Here is a 19,138-nt window from a genome sequence, read left to right as displayed (position 1 = left end):
ATCTTAGTCTGTTTATGATTTCTTAAATTAATTTTACAAAATACTGGCAGCTCATAGCACGCTTTTGATTAAGTTTTTATTTTCCTACTAATGGCAAAAATGCCTGAATGAAGCTTAGCGACTAGCAGTTGTGGAATCTTCTTTGGGGAAAGGGCTGCTGAGTTTCTGTGGGAGGGAAGATTAAAAGAAAACACAACAAATAATTGGAAATGTATTTCATGGGCATGCTTAGTAAGTCACGATGAAGGTCATAGTGTAACAACTTTCTGTCTTTGTCAGTTCTTAAGTGCAGAGGTAACACCATCCATGGCTGGAATCTCCCATTTTTGATGCAACATGTAGGAAAGTGATTGGAATATGCAACAGGAATGCAAATGTTTTGTAGTTGTTGTCCATCATGGACAGTTAGGAGAACCTTAAAAACAACAACAAAACAGACAAACAAAAAAACCCAACCATCATTTTTTCCTCTTCCTGATGTGGAATTTCAATATGGGGGGAAAAAAAAGTTTCAGGTGCAAGCAGTATTTTGCAAGATGTTAAATACCTATAAAGTAAATGACTTCTCATCAATGTATGACTGAAAGTAGCAGAATCTGAAGTGATGTGAGCTAGTGGCTGAGTGAACTATAGAACACAAGAGATGAAATAAAGTCACAGTGGTGATTTTCTTGGTGGGAAGTTACACCTGAGCTGTTGTCTTTAGTAGCTAACACAATAAAATATGTTTTACGTGTTTCTTTTAAGATGTTTTGTAATTATGTATGGCAGTGCTTGGCATTCTTGATCCAAAGTTTAATAGTTTAATCATTTTATGAAATTCATGGGGAGTTTGAATTCCTGGGATAGTAATTTCCATAACTGAATTGCATGTTATGTGGAAGGACCATTTTCATCAGTTTAGACTCTTGGATTTTGTTCTCTATTATGATACTGCAGCTAGTAGCATGTTTCAATATTGTTCCATAAATACAATATCATCTTCAAAATCTATCATCTTTCTTTTTTTCTTTAAAATCTGTCACTGTCTAGAACCATTTCTAACAGTTCTAAAAAGATGCAACCAAATCTATGAACTGGACAGTTTTTTATCACCTCGTTTCATTACTGGCATAACTTTTCCCTTTTTCTTCTTTTCTTTTATACTTTTCCTCTTTTCTCTGTACAGTTTCTTTCACAGTTTGTACTTTTCTTTGCAGTACAGAGGAATTGATTTTTTTTTTTTTTTTTTTTTTTAGTTACAGGGAGACTTTATTTTATTTTATTTATTTTATTTTCATTTGTTTTCCTAGAAAATATAGAACATGCTTTTTCAAATGCAGGAGAGGTACAAGGAATAGGAGACACTTTTAATATAAATAAATCACTTTCAGCCAGTCCCTTGTCCCAAAAGCTTCCCTGTGTTTAGGATACATGCTTCTGTGGCTGAGGCATTTAAAGCTTTCTAGCTCTTCTCTCTTTCCTTCATGTGCAAGTATTTCTATTAAATACAAACAGTATCACTGTTCATCTAGGTAACTGAACTCTGTGATCAAAATGGATGTCCTAAATCTAGGCAGCAATGAGTAATTTCTGGGTTGTTTGCCAGATTTCTTGTATTTAACCCAAATGAAAGGCAGTTGTAACACATTCACCAACTTCAGTGACGTTTAACTTTGCCTCTGACTTAACTTTCTTATGCTTTGAGTTCTTTCTTATGCTTTGAGTTCTTTTGGTCTTTCTGGTCTATTAGGAGATAGGACTCCAGGTCATCATTTCCACATTGCTCATGTTTCCGTATGTCTTTGGGCTGCTTGGGAGCTGTAATCACATCAGTGGTGCCCTGAAGGTTAGGATAACCAGAGCTTCAGGAAGGATGCTGGCAGTTGCTGGGCTAACTGGATGCTTTCTGGAAATCTTTAAATATATTGCTGTTCAGTTGAAATTATCATTGAATTGCTGGCAAGTTTGTAGAACAATATATCATGGCTTTGTATTATTGGCATCAATAGTGTAAGTTTAAATACTTCTGTTTAAAAATAGCTTCTATGCTTAAGTTCCAAAGAAGAAAGCTAATGTAACATGACTAAAAATACTAGAAGTAAAGACAGGAATGGGAATTTTTTCGCATTCATATATATATATATATATATATATATATATATATATATATATATAAATTATATATATAATATAAAATATGTATGCATGTATCTGCAAATATTATATATATATATATTTGCAAAACAGTATTTGCAGTTCATATTTTGTATGATTTTGTCTAAGTCAATTTTTTGTTTTTATGTGTGAGATCTGGGGAATCTGCAACACCAGAGTTCTCTAATCCTGGGTGTTGCAACCATGGTACTCAGAAGGATCTTTTTCTACCTCCTGAAGTTTGTACCTAACTATGCCCCATGTTGGATATATGGATAACAATATTGCTTGTACCTAACTATGCCCCTGTTGGATATTCACCATGATTAAAGCTTGTTGACAAGTTCACAAATCAGTTTTCATACCACTGACTAGTTTCTCTCAGCACTGCTAACCAAGTTAGCCATGTGCTACTTTTATGGTAGCTAAAAATTCTTCTGACTGAATACAATCTTCTTCAGAGTAAGGCCTATATTGATATCTGTAGTATTGCTCAGTTTTCCTGTAAGGAGAAGATTTTCCATCTCATTGATTTGATAAATGTACTTGAAACACTTTAATATTAACTTTTTGTTGAAAAATGATGTGGGGCCTTATGGTAGCTGTCTCAGCTAATTTAATTTGTCATATTTTGCTACTTTCCATTCTCCTTATTTCTACAATAGTGAGGGTGCTCTAATAATAAACTATCCAAATACAAACTCTTAATCAGATATTAAAACAATAATAAAGTTATCTCTTTTTTTTATCAGCCACTAGTCCTATACATTTGATTTATAAGAGAATTGTCTTTTGAATTTCATCTGCTGCAAGAATAACACTAGTGAAATTTGCTAAGTGCTTACTCAAATGACAGCACTGATACATACTTCTTACACCACATCTAGATTAGGAAAATGGATGTCATTTAAAATATGTTCCCTAGCACACTTGTAAATGTTGCTGGAGTAAGTGTTCATCGCATCTGAAAATGTGCTAGCTTTCTCTAGCTCTACAGAATTCTGCTGAAAAGCTCTTTTTTTTTTTTTTTTTTTTTTTTTTTTTGGGGACGGGGGACCGTTTGCTTATACATTAAGCTGGTATACCCTTAAATGTCATAAATTAGATTCTGTATAACAATCTGAACATCTATTTGCATCCTACTTAATTAAAAATAAGTTTATTAACACTTACTGGTTATACACTAAGCTGGACATTGGCTCTTAGTTTTTCCTGGACCTTAGCTCTAACTTTTTGCACAGTTGGACAAGTTTAGATATGAGTGCAAAAAATGGTGGCCCATTCTGTTCTCCTTTCAAACAGTTAACAAATTTTAACGTCCACTAAAACTAAAACATTTAGCTAATTATTTTAAGATGACTCTAACTGAAACAAAAAATGAAGCATTCTAATTTTTCCTCTAGTTACCCTACTAATTTAAACAAGTTACCTTTCCATTCAAGATTTTTTTTCTTCTTCACTCACAGTGACTTGGAGAAGCTTAGGAACACCAAGCAAATCTAAAACAGCAGCAAATATCTTTGTGCAAGTTTTCTTTGAGTCTACTTTTGCCATCTGACCCACTGACTTTTGAAGAACCTTTTAAACTACAGTTCTGAGCCTGCTTTGCAAATGAGAAAGTAAATTTGCTGTAGATGATGTATGGGACTTTATCACATTTATTAGAAATTACAGTATTTAGATATTGATAAGATTGGAAAAGCACTATGGTTCAGAGAGCATCATGTCCTTGAATCTCTGCATAGTAGCAGATGTGACAATTTCAAATTTCAGAGACTAATTCAGTTCATTTTTTAAAAAAATCATTTTTTCCCCACCTTTTTTCACTCAAGTGAGAAATATTCCAAAAAGGTCATGTTGCCTCAGCTTTGCAGGTCTGGGCCTGCTTTGGAAGGGAGCAGCATACCTTCTAGTTGAAGAACAGTACTTCTTCATGCTTCCTGTAGGTTAGTACTTCTACACTACTGCTACCCAGGGAGAACTCATTGCAGCCTCCCAGTACCTAAAGGGGGCCTACAGGAAGGCTGGGGAGGGACTCTTTGTCAGGAAATGGAGTGACAGGACAAGGAATAATGGCTTTAAACTGAAAGCGGGTAGGTTTAGATATTAGGAAGAAATTCCTTACTCGGAGGTGAGGCACGGGCACAGATTGCCCAGGGAAGCTGTGGATGCCCCATCCCTGGAGGTGTTCCAGGCTAGGCTGGCTGGGGCTTTGGGCAGCCTGGTCTGATGGGAGGTGTCTCTGCCCATGGCAAGGGGATGGGAACTCGGTGACCCTTGAGGTCCCTTCCAACCCAAACCACTCTGTGATCATCCTTGCGTCAGGCTGTTTCTGAAATACCATCATATTTAGTTTAATATATGTATGTTGGAAAAAATGTATGTTGGAAAAAATTCTTGTCATTCATGAAGTGGAAGCCTTTGATAGAGGAGTTTGGTAATTATGGAAGAATGGCACAAAGTGGTTAAATTGGAAGAGGAAAAGTTTTGTGTTTTTCCATATGGATTATCTGCTGAAATTATTTTGAATCAGTCCATTAAAAGTTTTTAATTTTGTTATGGTCCAGAAATAATTTATTGTTTAGTATTCCTGATTGACTCTGCTGTTTGACTTTCTGCATACAAATTTAAAATGTGTACAACTTAATAGCCGGTACTTGCTTCCAACCTCTAATTTATCACAATTGAATCATTGTTCATGGGTTCACCGTGCAATTAATGACTGTCTATTTGAATAGATGTATTTTTCTCTTTGTAAAAGTAAGGTGACTGTTTTCTTTTTGGCAATCTAATTTGCTTAGAGGCCAGCACACTATAGATAATCATAGAGCAGCAATGAAAGAGACATACTCAATTCCTAATTCACCAGTCTTCATATGCTAGATTAGTTCTCACATTATTTTTTTTTTTTATACTCTGCTTATGATGCTGTGTTTTTTCCCCCCTAGGAAATAATATCTAGTTTGTCAGTGAGACAAAAGCCTCTTTTCTGTGTCCCAGTTGATAGAAAAGCAGAACCCTGCATGTTCTTCTGTCCCTGCTATTTAGTTGCTTATCAAATGCTTACTCTCTCATGCTTTCTTTTGTGATTTACCAAGAGAATTTTTATTATCTTCAGCCCAAAGTACTTTATTTTCCTGAAAGATTTCAGTCAGAAAACAGGATCTGGAAACATACCATCTGTAATAAATCTCTTCTGTTATATTGTTTAGTTGCTTATATGATTTGTGACTTATATGACTTTTGATCTTGAGTGTGAGGAGGTCTGGTTATATTACCTAAAATGCTGGTTGCAGCATTTTCACAATGTTCCTAAATGATACAGGAAAGCAAGCAACTTCCAATGCATTTATTTCCAAATATGATGAAGAATGTGAAAGAGCAATTGTAATAGAACATGCCTCAGGGAAAGTAAAAAGAAAATTGCTTTTTAAAAGAAATCACTACTATAATTTTGTCACTTGGCTGTTTGTACCTGCCATTTTGGCCCCATATATTAATCCTAGCAGATAAGCATATAATCAACGCGCTCTCTATAATAGAAAAGGAAAAGAAATGAAAGCAGTCCATGGAAAAGAAATGGAAACACAATGTTATAAATAGCAAAGTAGAAAAGAATAAGCTAATACTGAAATATGAACTAGCTTGACACATTAAAGCCAATTTTAATAAAATTGGAAAAAAAATGCAATTAAAGTGTTCATGATACCTTAATGCCAGAAATGCATTGAAGAAAATATTTGAAAATAACTAGGTAATTTCAAAGCTTTGGCTCTTGGCTGTTTCTCTCAAATATTCTTTCAAATATTGGAGAATTCATTTGTTAATAACCATAGATTTGAATGAGATAATAGTTGTTTGTCTTTGTCCTCATAGTAGTTGCATATATCACAGTTTTGGGGATTCTTGGCTAAGGGGAAGGATTGTCTGGTTTCTCTATATAATGTAAAACATTGCTTGAAATGTGGCAATAAGCAGTATTTTCAGAGTAGCAGGCTGAAATGTGTACTTTCAACTTTTTATCTCAGCAATTAAAATTGCATCTGACATAACAACATAAAAAAGCAACTTCAGATTTGATGAGAATTTAATATTTTATCTAGAAAACATGCTGAATGTCAGTAAGAATTGAGTTTTGGAGGCAAGCATCAATAGTTAAAACAACTGATCTCTTGGTAAAAATCATTGAGTATAAATCTGACCTTCCAGACAGATGCATTATAACATCTAGTCCTATAATAATTAATATACATGTTTATGTGTATTAATTCCTATGAAGGAAGATGTATATCTCAGCCTGTGTATTCTAATGAGCTATCTGAGTAATGTATTGTGTACTGAATATGTGAGCCTTTATTCCTTTTAGATCTATGTGTTTATTTTATAAACTTTAAAATAAAGTTTAATATTATTAGGTGTGCCTGGAAGTCAGCAAACTTTGGTATTTAAAATACAACTTTCTAAGTAATTCTAAGATGCTTAAAACTTCTTAAAAACATTTAATTTAAGATTAAAGCTGTAGTTCTACAATAGTATTTCTTAAAAATTATAGAGTTACACTTATATGACTTCTTGAATGCAAATCCTTTTTCTGAGCTTGTATGTAGATGTCATTTAGAAGGAATTTGGGATCTTTTGGGAAAGAGTCTGTAATTCATGTTCATTTTTGGCAGAGAAGGAAGGCTTGTCTTCAACTTCATTCACTCAGAAGAGGAAGTTTTTAATAGCCCTTATTCCTAGGGGACTCTCTTTTGCTCTAACTTGTACTAGGCCCTGAAATAAAATTGACACTGAACTCCACTGTCTATATTGTAATCTAGTTCTATATTCCTTGCAGAATTGTCACACTTTACACTTGTTTATTGGTGTATGGTTAATATTACTGTGATAATTTAGAGAACATGCTTCCAGGTTCAGGCTTCATGTTGGATTCTCTCTGTTACCAGCTCTGTTACCAGCTCTGCTGGTTACGTTCATGTGGTCTTTCAGAACTACAACACAGGCTTATTGCTCCATCCTGTCAGAGCCAGTATATCAAAAAAGTCAAGAAATAAGGTCTAGGAAAAAATGTACACACAAGTTATCTTGAATCACTCCAGTATCTCTTAGGTTGTTGAAAGAAAAAACCTAAAATGCTCTTCGTCCCATTTATCTGTTAATCTGGCATTTGAGTGTTTGGCAAAGAGAACTGAACTTGCATGCAAAAGACTCATCCCTTTGCAGTCCCCCTTCTTTTTTAATGATGGTGGCTGCCCATACAGAATATACACTAGCTATAGAGTAAGCATTCATCTGAAGCTTGTCATGGGGTATGTGGTATACTCCCTCTAGCCACAATTTTTTCCTTTTTGCGATAAAGCAGTAGAAATACCATACCATGGGAATGGAGAAGTACTTAAGAGAGATGCTAAGAATGCAAATTTTATGGCTTCCTTGTGGTGATCCTTTGATGGGATTTGAAACATCTTTCCTTTGTAATGAAATGCAGTAGATTCTCCGTTTATGGACACGATGTGGTTAACATCTCTATCACTTCTAGGCACAGAAGAGTTTTTGTCACTTGGGACAGATGTATTCTGTTACAGTTGAGCACTCATAGCTCCCGTGTTTTAGTAATCTCTTATTTGTACAGAAAGTGCATAGCTTGTACTGTAATTGTCTTGTTTTCAGTGCTACACACACTTTTGTTTCTTGATATTCAATGGCTCACCTTTTGAGGGAGGCCTTCCCATTGAGTCATGAGGTTCAGAAAGGACCTTCTTGCTTTCTAAACTTCTTCTTGGAGAGGAGCCTAGGTGCAGCTGGAAACAGTCCTAGTCCCATACTCAGTCGATGGTTTATATATGAAGGATTATGTGTATAGCCACTTATTAGAGTCAATATTTGCCTGTTTCAGAGCCCTACCAAGAATTTTTACTGAGGTGATTTCATAAATTTGAAAAGATAGGTAATTTATTAAGGCAATAGATATTACAGATATGTAATATATTGATAAATTCACTTACTGTAAAGATTGAGCTTGAGTTAATTGTTCAGTGCTTTAGTTATCCATATTTTCCCAGGTAACATCTGTCAGAGTTGGAAGTGAGTCTTAGCAAAGAGGCATCCCTGCTTGGGAGGGAGAGAGGTCCAGGCCTGTTGACCCGTCTGATAATTGGAGTTACCATCCTCAGAAATAGAGGTTTCTGAATACCAGATTTAATTCTGGTGAGGTGGGACTTGGTCATTTATTATGTGCTGATCAGCTCTCACCAGGGCTTGTTGCATTGTTTGGTCAAGAAGAAAGGAGGAGGAGGGGGTGTTCCTTACAGAGACGGGTTGCTTTCCCAGCTTTACTTGAAATGTCAGGCTGTGAGGCTCCTGTCTCATCCCAGACATCACTTAATTGCTGTATTTGCAGGGCCTGTTGTTCAACTGCAGACCTCCAACATCTGTCTTGCTCTTTGACCAGATGAGCAAGATATGCATGTTAATCAACTCACATTCCTGCTCAAGCCTGGTTTCAGCAATTCTCTGCTGATTTAGGTACTTTGACATCAACGAGCCTGGCAAAATCCCACACCTTTATGTGACATTCTATGAGCATGGCTGTGTCCCTTATGTGAATGCTGAGGATCTAACTGTAAATATCAAATACCACTTCTTGCAAATAGCAAGTAGTTCTTCCCTTTTCCTGTGGAAGATGGATATTGAAACTTAAAACACAGAAATTGTTCTGGGGATACAGTGCACGCTGTCCTTGCAGCAGGGCACATGCTACATTCATCAGACAAAAGACTTGAAGGGAAATCCTTGGAGGGAAATGTGGAGCTTTAGAGGGTGCGCTTTTTCCACTTATGCAGCTTTTTTAAAATCATGCTGGAACTGAAAGTGCTGTTGATCTTGCTTTACTTCATCCTTCTTGTAAAAATTGAGTTTTCATACTTAATCACTAAAACATGACAGAAAAATATCTGAAGCACGTACCACCTGTTTTTCCTTTCATCTTGATTCATTCGCTTTCTCGTATTAAAACCCCTCCAAGACACAATTAACCCTTTTCTAATGCTGTGAAGCTTGAAATAATCATTAAAACTCATTAAAGGAGAAAAACTTGCTTTCAAAAGCAGCTTAATATTACATTTTCCTAATTTCTTTTCTTGTACATACGGTAGAATACTTAGGATATGGCCATCACACTTACAGGCTTAACTGACTATTCATGTAATTAATGTTAATTGGTTGCTTTGCATTGCAGAATTATGCTCTGTGCTAGAAGATCCTTTGATAAAATAACTCTCTGTAATGTAATGTTGTCTTCTGAGTATGGACTATCTCATAACAATATTGTCAGCAAGTCCTTTGTCTAGTAAGAAGAAATTATAATTCAAAATAAAAATATATTAGCAGAAGTCTTGATTTCCCCTTTCCTGCTTATGGTCTCCCGTACTATGAATTGTGCTGTTGCCACAAAGTGCACACCTACTTACTTTTTTTTCATCATTTAGTGAATTATTTTTGTTTTAACATCTTTGAAAGCACAGACATGCAGTCAATTGTATTTTAATACTGACTTCACTGCTCCATGTAGACATAAGTAAAGGTTGAATTTGATCTCACTTACAGAAACAAACAAACAAACAACAACAAAAAACACTTTTTCTTTTTTAACTCTGTAAGTTGCCTAGTCTGTTTCTAGCATTATATGAACAATCTTAAAATTTATTAATTAGAATAGGCAGAATTCAGAATAGCCTTCCAATCTCATAAGTAGTGTTATTTAAAATTTGCTAGTTTTTGAAAGATGAAAATGACTGATCACCAAGACAAGTATTGTGAACTGAAATGGTGACTTCAAAGCAATAAATTGCCTTGGGTTTTACTTTCTGACAGGTATAGCAATAAACTTGTCATGAAGCACTATAAAAGCATTGATTTATTTGTATATTAGAAGTAGTATAATGGAAGATTTGCCAGTATGGTTGTAAAGTTTGTTATGTATTTTATTAAACAATTTGAATAACAGATATTATAGGGTATCACACAATTATAAGATATTTTATGATCTACCTTTTACTGAAATAGAATATTCATCAGGAAAATAGTGTGGTTATTTAGCTTATTTCTGACAAAGGTGAGCATACTGAATCTTTATTTGGGTCATTTTTTGCTAAACTTCTATTTTTGTCTTAAAACTATGACATAAAGAGCACTGCCAAAATGATGCACCATTGAATATTGCAAACCACATTTGGTAATTTAAGATTAAAGCTATTAGCTGTTTTCTAAAATATCCTAGTTGGAAACAATTGCCTTTAAAAATGCTTTAAAAAATATGATCTGAACTATTTATATGCTGCAAACATTAGTTATTACATACTTAAGTAGATAACTACTAAAAGTGTATTTTCAGAAGTGCTGAGCATTGACCTAATTCAGTCCAAAAGGAACTGAAAATTGAGAGTACTCAGACCAGTCCTTTCCATGTAGCTAAATGATGATATTCTTATCTGTCTCCTCAGTGAAGTTAAGGTAAAATTCTACTTAAAATTACAAACTGCAAGACTGAGAGATATGATAATAGCTTATCTATAGGCAGATGTGAAAGCTGTAATCCGCTGGGATTCCTCTTTGTTGATAGAAAGGAAGTTCTGATAGAGGCAAAAATTTTGGAAGAAAAAGTGATTTAAAGAGAAAGTATATTTGATGCATCCCTGCACAGAAATATGGCACAAACATGAATGGAAAATTTCAGGATGAATTGTTATTTCAAGAAATAATACAAGTGATGAAAATGTATTACTGATTTCTGCCTTGTTAATAAAATGCCCTAATTCTAATCAACCACGCAATTATTTCAGATATTTACAGCTTAGCAGATATGCATTCAGAATGCAAAGCTTTCTCAGCTAGACGATGATTAGCTCTAACTACTTATCAGTACATTGAAAAAATTATTCTCATTCTTTGATTAAAGTTGTCCTTATCTTTCTTCTTAAGATATGGAATGCTGTAGACACAGGCTGTTGTCTGAAAACATTTTCCTGTCACTCCTGTGCTGTCCGAGCTGCTCAGTGGTCATCTTGTGGACAAAGGATCCTCAGTGGGGGCTTCGACTCCATGCTGCATTTAACCGATGTGGAGACAGGTAAAGGCCACACTCCGGTACATTTCAGCCCTACTTGTTACCTTTGTTGAATACTATTAACTTTGGATCTCATTAGCATTATTCTTCATTTGAAACTACAGATACAATCTATAGATCAAAGTTAGAATTCTTGAAACGTCCTCACTAAAAATTACTCAGCAATTAAGGGTAGTTTGAGATACTTAAGAAGACTGAAATATCTTTAACCTGATGATTACATGTAGTTTCTGTTGTCAGATACTGCACAAATGAACAGAATGAAACTAGCATATTTTTTATGCTCTGTTATTCATTAAAATGTTTGCAGAACTTGTTAAGGTTGACTTCAGTAACTTTTATGCATATGGTTAACTTTAGAATTATAGAGAGTAGGAACTTAAATTCTGATGTGAGTTCAACATTCCCATTCACAGTTCAAGGTCAACAACTCCACTCACAGAATTATAGAATGGCCTGGGTTGGAAGGGACCTTAAAAATCAGCCAATTCTAACCAGCCTGCCATGGGCAGGGACACCTCCCACCATATCAGGTTGCCTAAAGCCCCATCCAGCCTGGCCTTGGGCACCTCCAGGGATGGGGCATCTACAGCTTCTCTGGGCAGCCAGTGCTTCACCACCCTCTGAGTGTAAAATTTCCTCTTAACAGCTAATCTAACTCTCCTCTCTTTTAGTTTAAAACAATTCCCTCTTTCCTATTTTTATCTGCCCAAGTAAAAAGTTGCTCTCCATCTTTTTTTATAAGTCTCCTTTAAGTATTGAAAGGCTGCAGTGAGGTTTTCCTGGAGCCTTCTCTTCTCCAGGCTGAACGTCCCAACCTCTCTCAGCCCATCTTCAAAGGAGAGGTGCTCCAGTCCTCTGATCCTTGTGGCCCTCTTCTGCACCTGCTCTAACAGCCCCACATCTGTCTTGTGCTGGTGGGCCCCGGCCTGAATGCAAGGCTCTGGGTGGGGCCTCACAAGGGCAGAGCAGAGAGGGACAAAACCTCCCTCGCCACTCTGCTGATGCAGGCCATGGTGCTGTTGGCCTTCTGGGCTGCAAGTGCACCTGCTGGCTTATGTCAAGCTTTTTCATCTACCTGAATTCCCAACTCCTTCTCTGCAGGACTGCTCTTGATGGGTTCTCCCAGTCTGTGCTCATGCCTGGGAGTGCCAGCACCCAGGTGCAGCAACTTGCACTTGGACTCGTTGAACCTCATTCAGTTCACAAAAGCCTACTTACCAAGCTTGTCCAGGTGTTCTCAGTCCCTGAGTCTGAACCTGCATTGTTTTGGTGAAGTTGTGAATTTCATTTGATTTGAACAGCCTGGATGTTCTGTCTCTCCATGTGTCCTTCACAAGCCAAAGTAATTCCATCAGCATTACTTATCTTCTCCTTTAGCTATGTTATCAGCATTCATCCAGTGGAGTTCTTTGGGGCTGTTCATAACAGGATACGTCTCTGTGTCTATAAATACAGGATTAGGCCTCAGTTCAGCAGCAATTGAAGAAATGAAATTTTATTCCTTTATACTTAATTTTTAAATACCTAATTCCTGCAAACATTCTATATATATAAATGTATATGTACTGGAAAAGAGATCCTAAGGTAACTGTAAGAAGTTTTTGTCTAGGAGGATTTTCTCTTACATAATATTAAGTAAGTTGTATGCAAATATCCAGAGAGCAGAAATCCCATTCAGATAGACTGGGAAAGTGGCCAAGGAAATTTGTGAATATTGTTCACATCAATACTGGATTCTCTGCCATGCTCTAGGAATTTATTTTTCTCAAGATTTGTCATACCAGAAGTATTTAAATTCAATAATGGCTGGAAGGGAAATGTTTTAATTTGAGAATGTAAAACATGTGACACAGTTATGGAATATTGATGTTTTCAGAATATTCAGGCTTTGTAACAGTAAGAAGAACTTTATATATCTTGTGTAGTACTGTTACATGAGGTTAATACACCCAGCCATTAATTTTATTAGAATTTTTATCTTTTTTATTTTCAGTCTTCATTGTAGCAATCTCATTTCTAGTTTCATATATAACTGAAATTTACTAATATAAGTGGAGTTAATTTTTGACTCAAGTGGTTATAAATTCTAAACAGAGTGGCTATTCAAGGGATTTATAGTGGTAGAACACATTTTATGTGTCTGAGCCATTTGGAAGTCTTGCTTTATAAAACTGTGGAGCAAATTCCAGAAGTAATAGCAATGATATATTTTAATTTTGAAAATTTATCAGACATAAATTTCTCAGACATAAATGTCTAGTAATGGAGTAGTACCCTTTGTTTGTAGTGCTTCATTTGAAAGAAGGTATTTCTAGTATTTGTGGCAGTGACAACAATAACAGATTTTATTTACCAAGTTTCCAAACAGAATTTGTAAATGGCTCTTTCCTTACTGACCTCTGAGCTATGTAGTATTTCTAACTGCTTAAGTAAACTGTATGTGCAAAGGCAAAAACAATTCTCAGAAACCTTGAAAATATGGGGTATTCATTATTGGCTTATTTTAAGGACACAAGCTTCCTTTTAGCTCCTGTGAACTGCACTTGTATTTTTGATTCTTAGATCTGACTTTCAGTGATATTTTCAGTGATATCACCTGATTTGGAAAAGTATGATATGAGTAATAAGAATTTTATTGTGATTTCATATACATCCAGGCCATTTTATTCTGTGTTGTAAAGTTACTCTCTCTTTTTTTTTTTTTTTTTTAATCATAATTTCAGTCAATGCTTTCCAGAGAAACAGGGCAAGCAGTTTGCCTCTGGAATTCAAATCAATTTGATATAAAAAGACTCATTTCCATTTGAAAAACACTGAGGCAGCTATAAGATTTTGATTTACATTAGTTCACTGAATCATTCATTCCTTCTCACTCTTCATCAGTGCTGAGATGATTTCTTCTTTGATTAACTTCAGATAGATGTTAGAACTGTTCCTTCACAGAGGACTTTTACATGCTTTTTTGGACTTTGGTCTTAATTACTTTCCATTGCTAGACTGAACTAACTAGCAACGTGTTTAAGTGCAGTAAATGCATGCTGGTGGGATTTTATAGATAATTCTGTCTTTAAGGCTCTGTGCTCATCTCTTGTGTACATTGTTCTGGTTCAACAGTTTTCTAGTCGTTTGCTGAAGTTTAATCTTTCTCATCTTAGTTTTCAGTATATTTTTTTCTATATTACATCTGTGTTACAAAAATCACTATGTCTTCTTCATCCAAAGAAACCTAACAATCTGAAGAAAATGACTTTTAAAAGTTTAGGAACAGTTGCAAACACAGCTTAGGATGTTATTATTATGCATAGAGAAGACAGTGCCAGAATCTTCCCAGAGATGCTCAATGAAAGGATGGGAGACAAAGAACAAACATAGGAACACAGAAAACTTTGGCTCAACTCAAGGGTCATCAAGCACTAAAATGGGCTCTCCAGAGAGGCCATGCAGTCTCTGTACTTGGAGATACTCAGAACTGCAGTGGACTGGTCCCAAGTAACCTGCTGCAACTAGACCTGCTTTGAGTAAGCGATTAGCCTAGATGATCCCTGAAGGCCCAGCCTGCATAATTCAGTGATGCTATAATGAAGGATGGGGAAAGAAAATAATTCAATGATGGGATACAAGGAGTTAACTTGCCCTGGTTTAGTGAATATGAAATTAGATGTTGTTGTCAAGTCTTCTAAACTCTGTTTTTATAGATCATCATTTATTATCATAAATGATTTTCCATTATCCTAACATCAGGTTGTCAAGGTAAGATTTTCCATACATACTGTTTTCTTGGAAAATGTTATACCTACTCTGCAGAATATATGCATAAAATATTTAAGGAATTCATGTGTTATTCATGTGAGTAGTTCTGTGGCTACAGTTAGCATGAGGCAAGTTCAGAGCTGCAATATGGAGTTTTGTAAGTATTAGTAGATCCAAAAATGTGATTTCCCTGTAAGGATTAATAGTTAATATAATTTTTATCATCCTATTACATATATTTTTCATTTTAAAATTAAAACCTTTTGAAAGGTTTCAATATAATACGAATGATACTAACACAGCAGTCTGTGAACCACTGAGACTCCCTGGGTTTGTTCGTCTTGCACAACACTCACATTCACTTTCTACTAGTGACAGTTCAGATAGTTTGTTGTTCATTGAGTAACAAGTAGTGCTGTATTCAGAGAGCATTGAGCATTTTGTTCCAAGAAAATTTGCTTTAAAAACAATTCTATATCAAGTCCATTTGATATTTACCATCTGTTACATCCAGATGTAACTGAGAATCTCTAACAACTTTAGAAGGGGAAATATATTTTTAAAATTTATTTATAACTGTTTTATTTTTGGAATATATTTTATTCATCAGTGGATTTTTCATTAGTCACAAATGAATTGGTACAACAAAATAGGCAGAACATTGGCTGGATTAATATTATTTGCATATTATAGACACTTTTCATTCTTTAATATTATGACAGAGGGAATGTTCCAACAAATGTTGGCACTTTTCCTAAGTTGCCAAATGCTACAGTTGTATTTTAGTTCATAGACTGAGGTTGGTTTCAAATATAACATCCTCAGAACTATAATGGGGAATTCAAATTATTTTGAAAGATTTCACATTGCCATAGGCAGGAAATGAAGATGTTGACTTGGAAAGGAGTTTCATGTGTACATATATATATACGTGTGTGTGTGTGTATATATATATATATATATATATACTTAAATATTTTTTTTTCTTTCATTTATTTCGAGAGTTTGTTAATGGCATGTTTTTTTATCTCCAAGAGGATGGCCTACATTTGCTTTTCTATTTTCTTTTCGATTTTAATTTATTAGTCTTATAACATGATTATTGTTAATGTAATTCTGTTTGTTCAAATAGAAATGTTAGTGCTCATACATAAACATCACCTTAGGAGAGCTGTGACTTTCTCCTCCTATTCCTAACTTGCTCTCCCAGTACTATGTAGATAGTGCATGAATATGCACTAATGCATATATTTTATATGACACCTCAGAAAAAAAAACAAACAGTGGATTGATCATTCCATTCCTTTTGAATGAACATGGTTATCTTTGTGAGGTCAAAAGAGTCGTCCCTCCCCCCCCAAATCTAGCAGTTATATGTTGAATATAGTTTAACGGTTACCCTCCAGCCAGGAGTTAACAGAATTTTAGTTTTTATATTAATTGTATGAAGTCCTTGTAATAAAAAGAGACAAAGATTACTTTTGAAATGTTTTCAAGGGTCAAAGGTAAAAGGATTTAATATTTTAAGCACCTGAAAATTGTGACTATGTAGGGGAAAAAATTAATAAATGCATGTAGCTGCTATAACTTACATCCCTGGAGATAAAAAATTTGTAAGCATGGCAAGATAAAAGAGACAAGTAACAAACAACATCAATTTGTTAAGAACAAATAACACCTGATCAATCTAATTTTCTTCTCACTGTTGCATATGAGAGAGGGATTGTGACTGTAATGGGGGTATTTTTTTTTATTGTTTCATGTCTTTTTGTAAACGCAGTAGGGAAATCCAATCTACTCTGCAAGATTACTTTTATGTCCTTGTAAGTTTTAGGCTTCACTTTACTTTACTGATTAGTGTAAGTAAGTGAATGTTTTGGATTATACATGTAGGGGTGTGAACCTTAGGACCACTAAACACAGTTACAGAAGCATCCAGTGCTCATTAACTGTGCTGATGTTCTGTGAAAAATTCACAATGTTAAATAGCCTTTAAAATATTTGATTTCATAGTTGAGCAGTTTCACAGTAGGTTGCAGCATGAAATGAGCAGAAACATATGTTCAAGATCTCTTTAAGACTTTTTTCATACTGTGTATGTTACTGGTGGGCCTTTAATGAGTGAAGAATTGAATTAAAGCACTTTAAGAATATAAAACACATTGCAAAGATGTAGTAGGTATTGTTATTGAAATTGTGAAAATTAAAGATTGCGAGAAACATTTGCTCTCTTCTTATAACAACCTCTCACAGAGGAAAATGATCCGTGACATGTTTTTTCCCTCAATTAGCCAAATCATTTTTCAGAAAATATAATTTTCTACAGCCTGTGTGTTGGTTGAGTCTTTGTTATGCTACCTGTAGGAACTAAAATGCAATAAATACATACACAATGCAGATATATACAAGCTTGCTGATTTACACCCATTGTTTTCTGTTATGGATATGGGAGTTTTCTACTAGAAGGACATCTTCTGCAATATAAAAATTAAGGCTCCAAAACATTGAATATGTATTTAATGTTAACAAACTTACAACAATATGTGTGATTGCAACTACAGATTACTAGAAATGTGTAGCAGGATCTCCAGAAACCGTTAAAGGTGGACTTCCCAAGGTGTGGGGCTGGTTTCCATCACAACACAGTTACACATGTAGTTCATTGTAGTAAAACACGCTACAAGAAATTTATACAGAAAAAGGGCTGGGAGTTAAAGTCACAGTTTTCAAATATCGAATTGTGTGAGCTATATTCTGCCACATCATCTTCCAAAGCGATGTGTAAAACCACCACAATCTCTTGGAGGGGTGATGTTTTTCCTGTTATTGAGATTCTGAAAAGATTCTGGGGATAGAGATTTCATTACCGTAGAGACCGTGACTCAGCAGTTCAGCCCTGGTGATCTAAGAACTAAGAAGCAAGAGTTTAAGGAATGTAGTCACATAAATGTTAGGAAAGTTTTGTGTTGCAGGATTCAGGCATATTTGTGTGACAAGCAGTCCTGTGTATTGGTCATAAATTTCAGTTTCAACAACAGGGGAATTTCCTTTCTGTACTGTTGTGATTCTTCCCTTTTGAGTACGCTCTCATTTGCTCCTATGCTTTTCTTTTCTACATTCCAGTCTTTTTCTCATTTTATCTGACATGGCAGTAGAATGAAATTCATGTATGCACCTAATAGTGCCAGACTTTTCGGAATGCTGTTCACTGAGCTTCCAGAAAAAGAGATTTGATTAAATTTCACTTTGCAGGGAGAAAGAATGAGACTGAGAGGTGTAATTTAGATGATTAATTAGAGAGTCTGAGCTTTTCAAGTTACTACATCACAATTGATCCTCAGACCAGTGGAAAAGGTAGCGTGGTTGATATCTCCATCAAACAGTAAGGTACAATCACAAAATCAGAAAAGGGGGGAGCTTAAAGAGCGTTGAGGAGAATAAGATGCTCATGTTGTTTGCATGAATTCTGTTTGTACAATTACACCGTAGTGTGGAATTCATACAGTTGCACTGTAATGATCTCAGGACTATTAGTGACTGTCACTGAGAGCTTTTGGGTAAATAACCAAATTAAGACAAGATGACAAGAAAAGGGCAAACACAGTAACTGCATCTATCTTTAAAATGGGGGAAAATGAAGTACGGAAGCAGAGAATTTAAGTTTCTGCAGAAAATGTTGGGCAAATGACCAAATTACTTGGAAGTAGCTGGGGATGAGATTGAAAGATGGACTAATTAATAACAAATGGTGTCAAATCAATCTTACTTCTTTCTATGGAACCGCAACAGATCTTGTAGTCAGTAGATGAGATGCATCTTATATTTAGTGCAGATCCTTTCTGGTTGTATCTTACTTGACTTTCTCATGCCTTAGGCTAGAGAAAATGCTAGGGCATTTGTAAAGAGCAAAATAGTGAGAGAAATGTATCCATTATAGATAGAAAATGCAGTTTTCATAAGTCTTGTGGAGGTAAAACCAGATCTTAGTAAAGTCAGGTAAGCAATTAATGTTTTTCAGAATGTGAAGTGGTGAGTTCTGTTGGATCTCTTATATCTATATCTAGCGTTGTTTGGACAGTGTGCTTTCTGGAGAGTTGTTACTGCTTGTTCTGATGCTGTATGTCC

The 19,138-nt window shown here is 35.2% G+C and overlaps 1 protein-coding gene across 3 annotated transcripts in view; it reads left to right on the top strand.

Moving 5' to 3' along the window:
* WDR25 (WD repeat domain 25) overlaps positions 1 to 19,138 on the top strand; it is a 69,334-nt gene that overhangs the window by 25,699 nt on the left and 24,497 nt on the right. For all 3 annotated transcript variants that reach the window (XM_027457762.3, XM_005020732.6, XM_013100701.5), the window contains exon 3: positions 11,116 to 11,263. In XM_027457762.3, coding sequence (XP_027313563.1) covers positions 11,116 to 11,263 — 148 coding nt within the window. The remainder of the gene's footprint in view (positions 1 to 11,115; positions 11,264 to 19,138) is intronic.

This window comes from Anas platyrhynchos, chromosome 5, assembly GCF_047663525.1.
Source record: "Anas platyrhynchos isolate ZD024472 breed Pekin duck chromosome 5, IASCAAS_PekinDuck_T2T, whole genome shotgun sequence".
NCBI lineage: Eukaryota > Metazoa > Chordata > Aves > Anseriformes > Anatidae > Anas > Anas platyrhynchos.
Note: the sequence above shows the minus strand (reverse complement) of the source record. Positions and strands in the feature narration are given on the sequence as shown.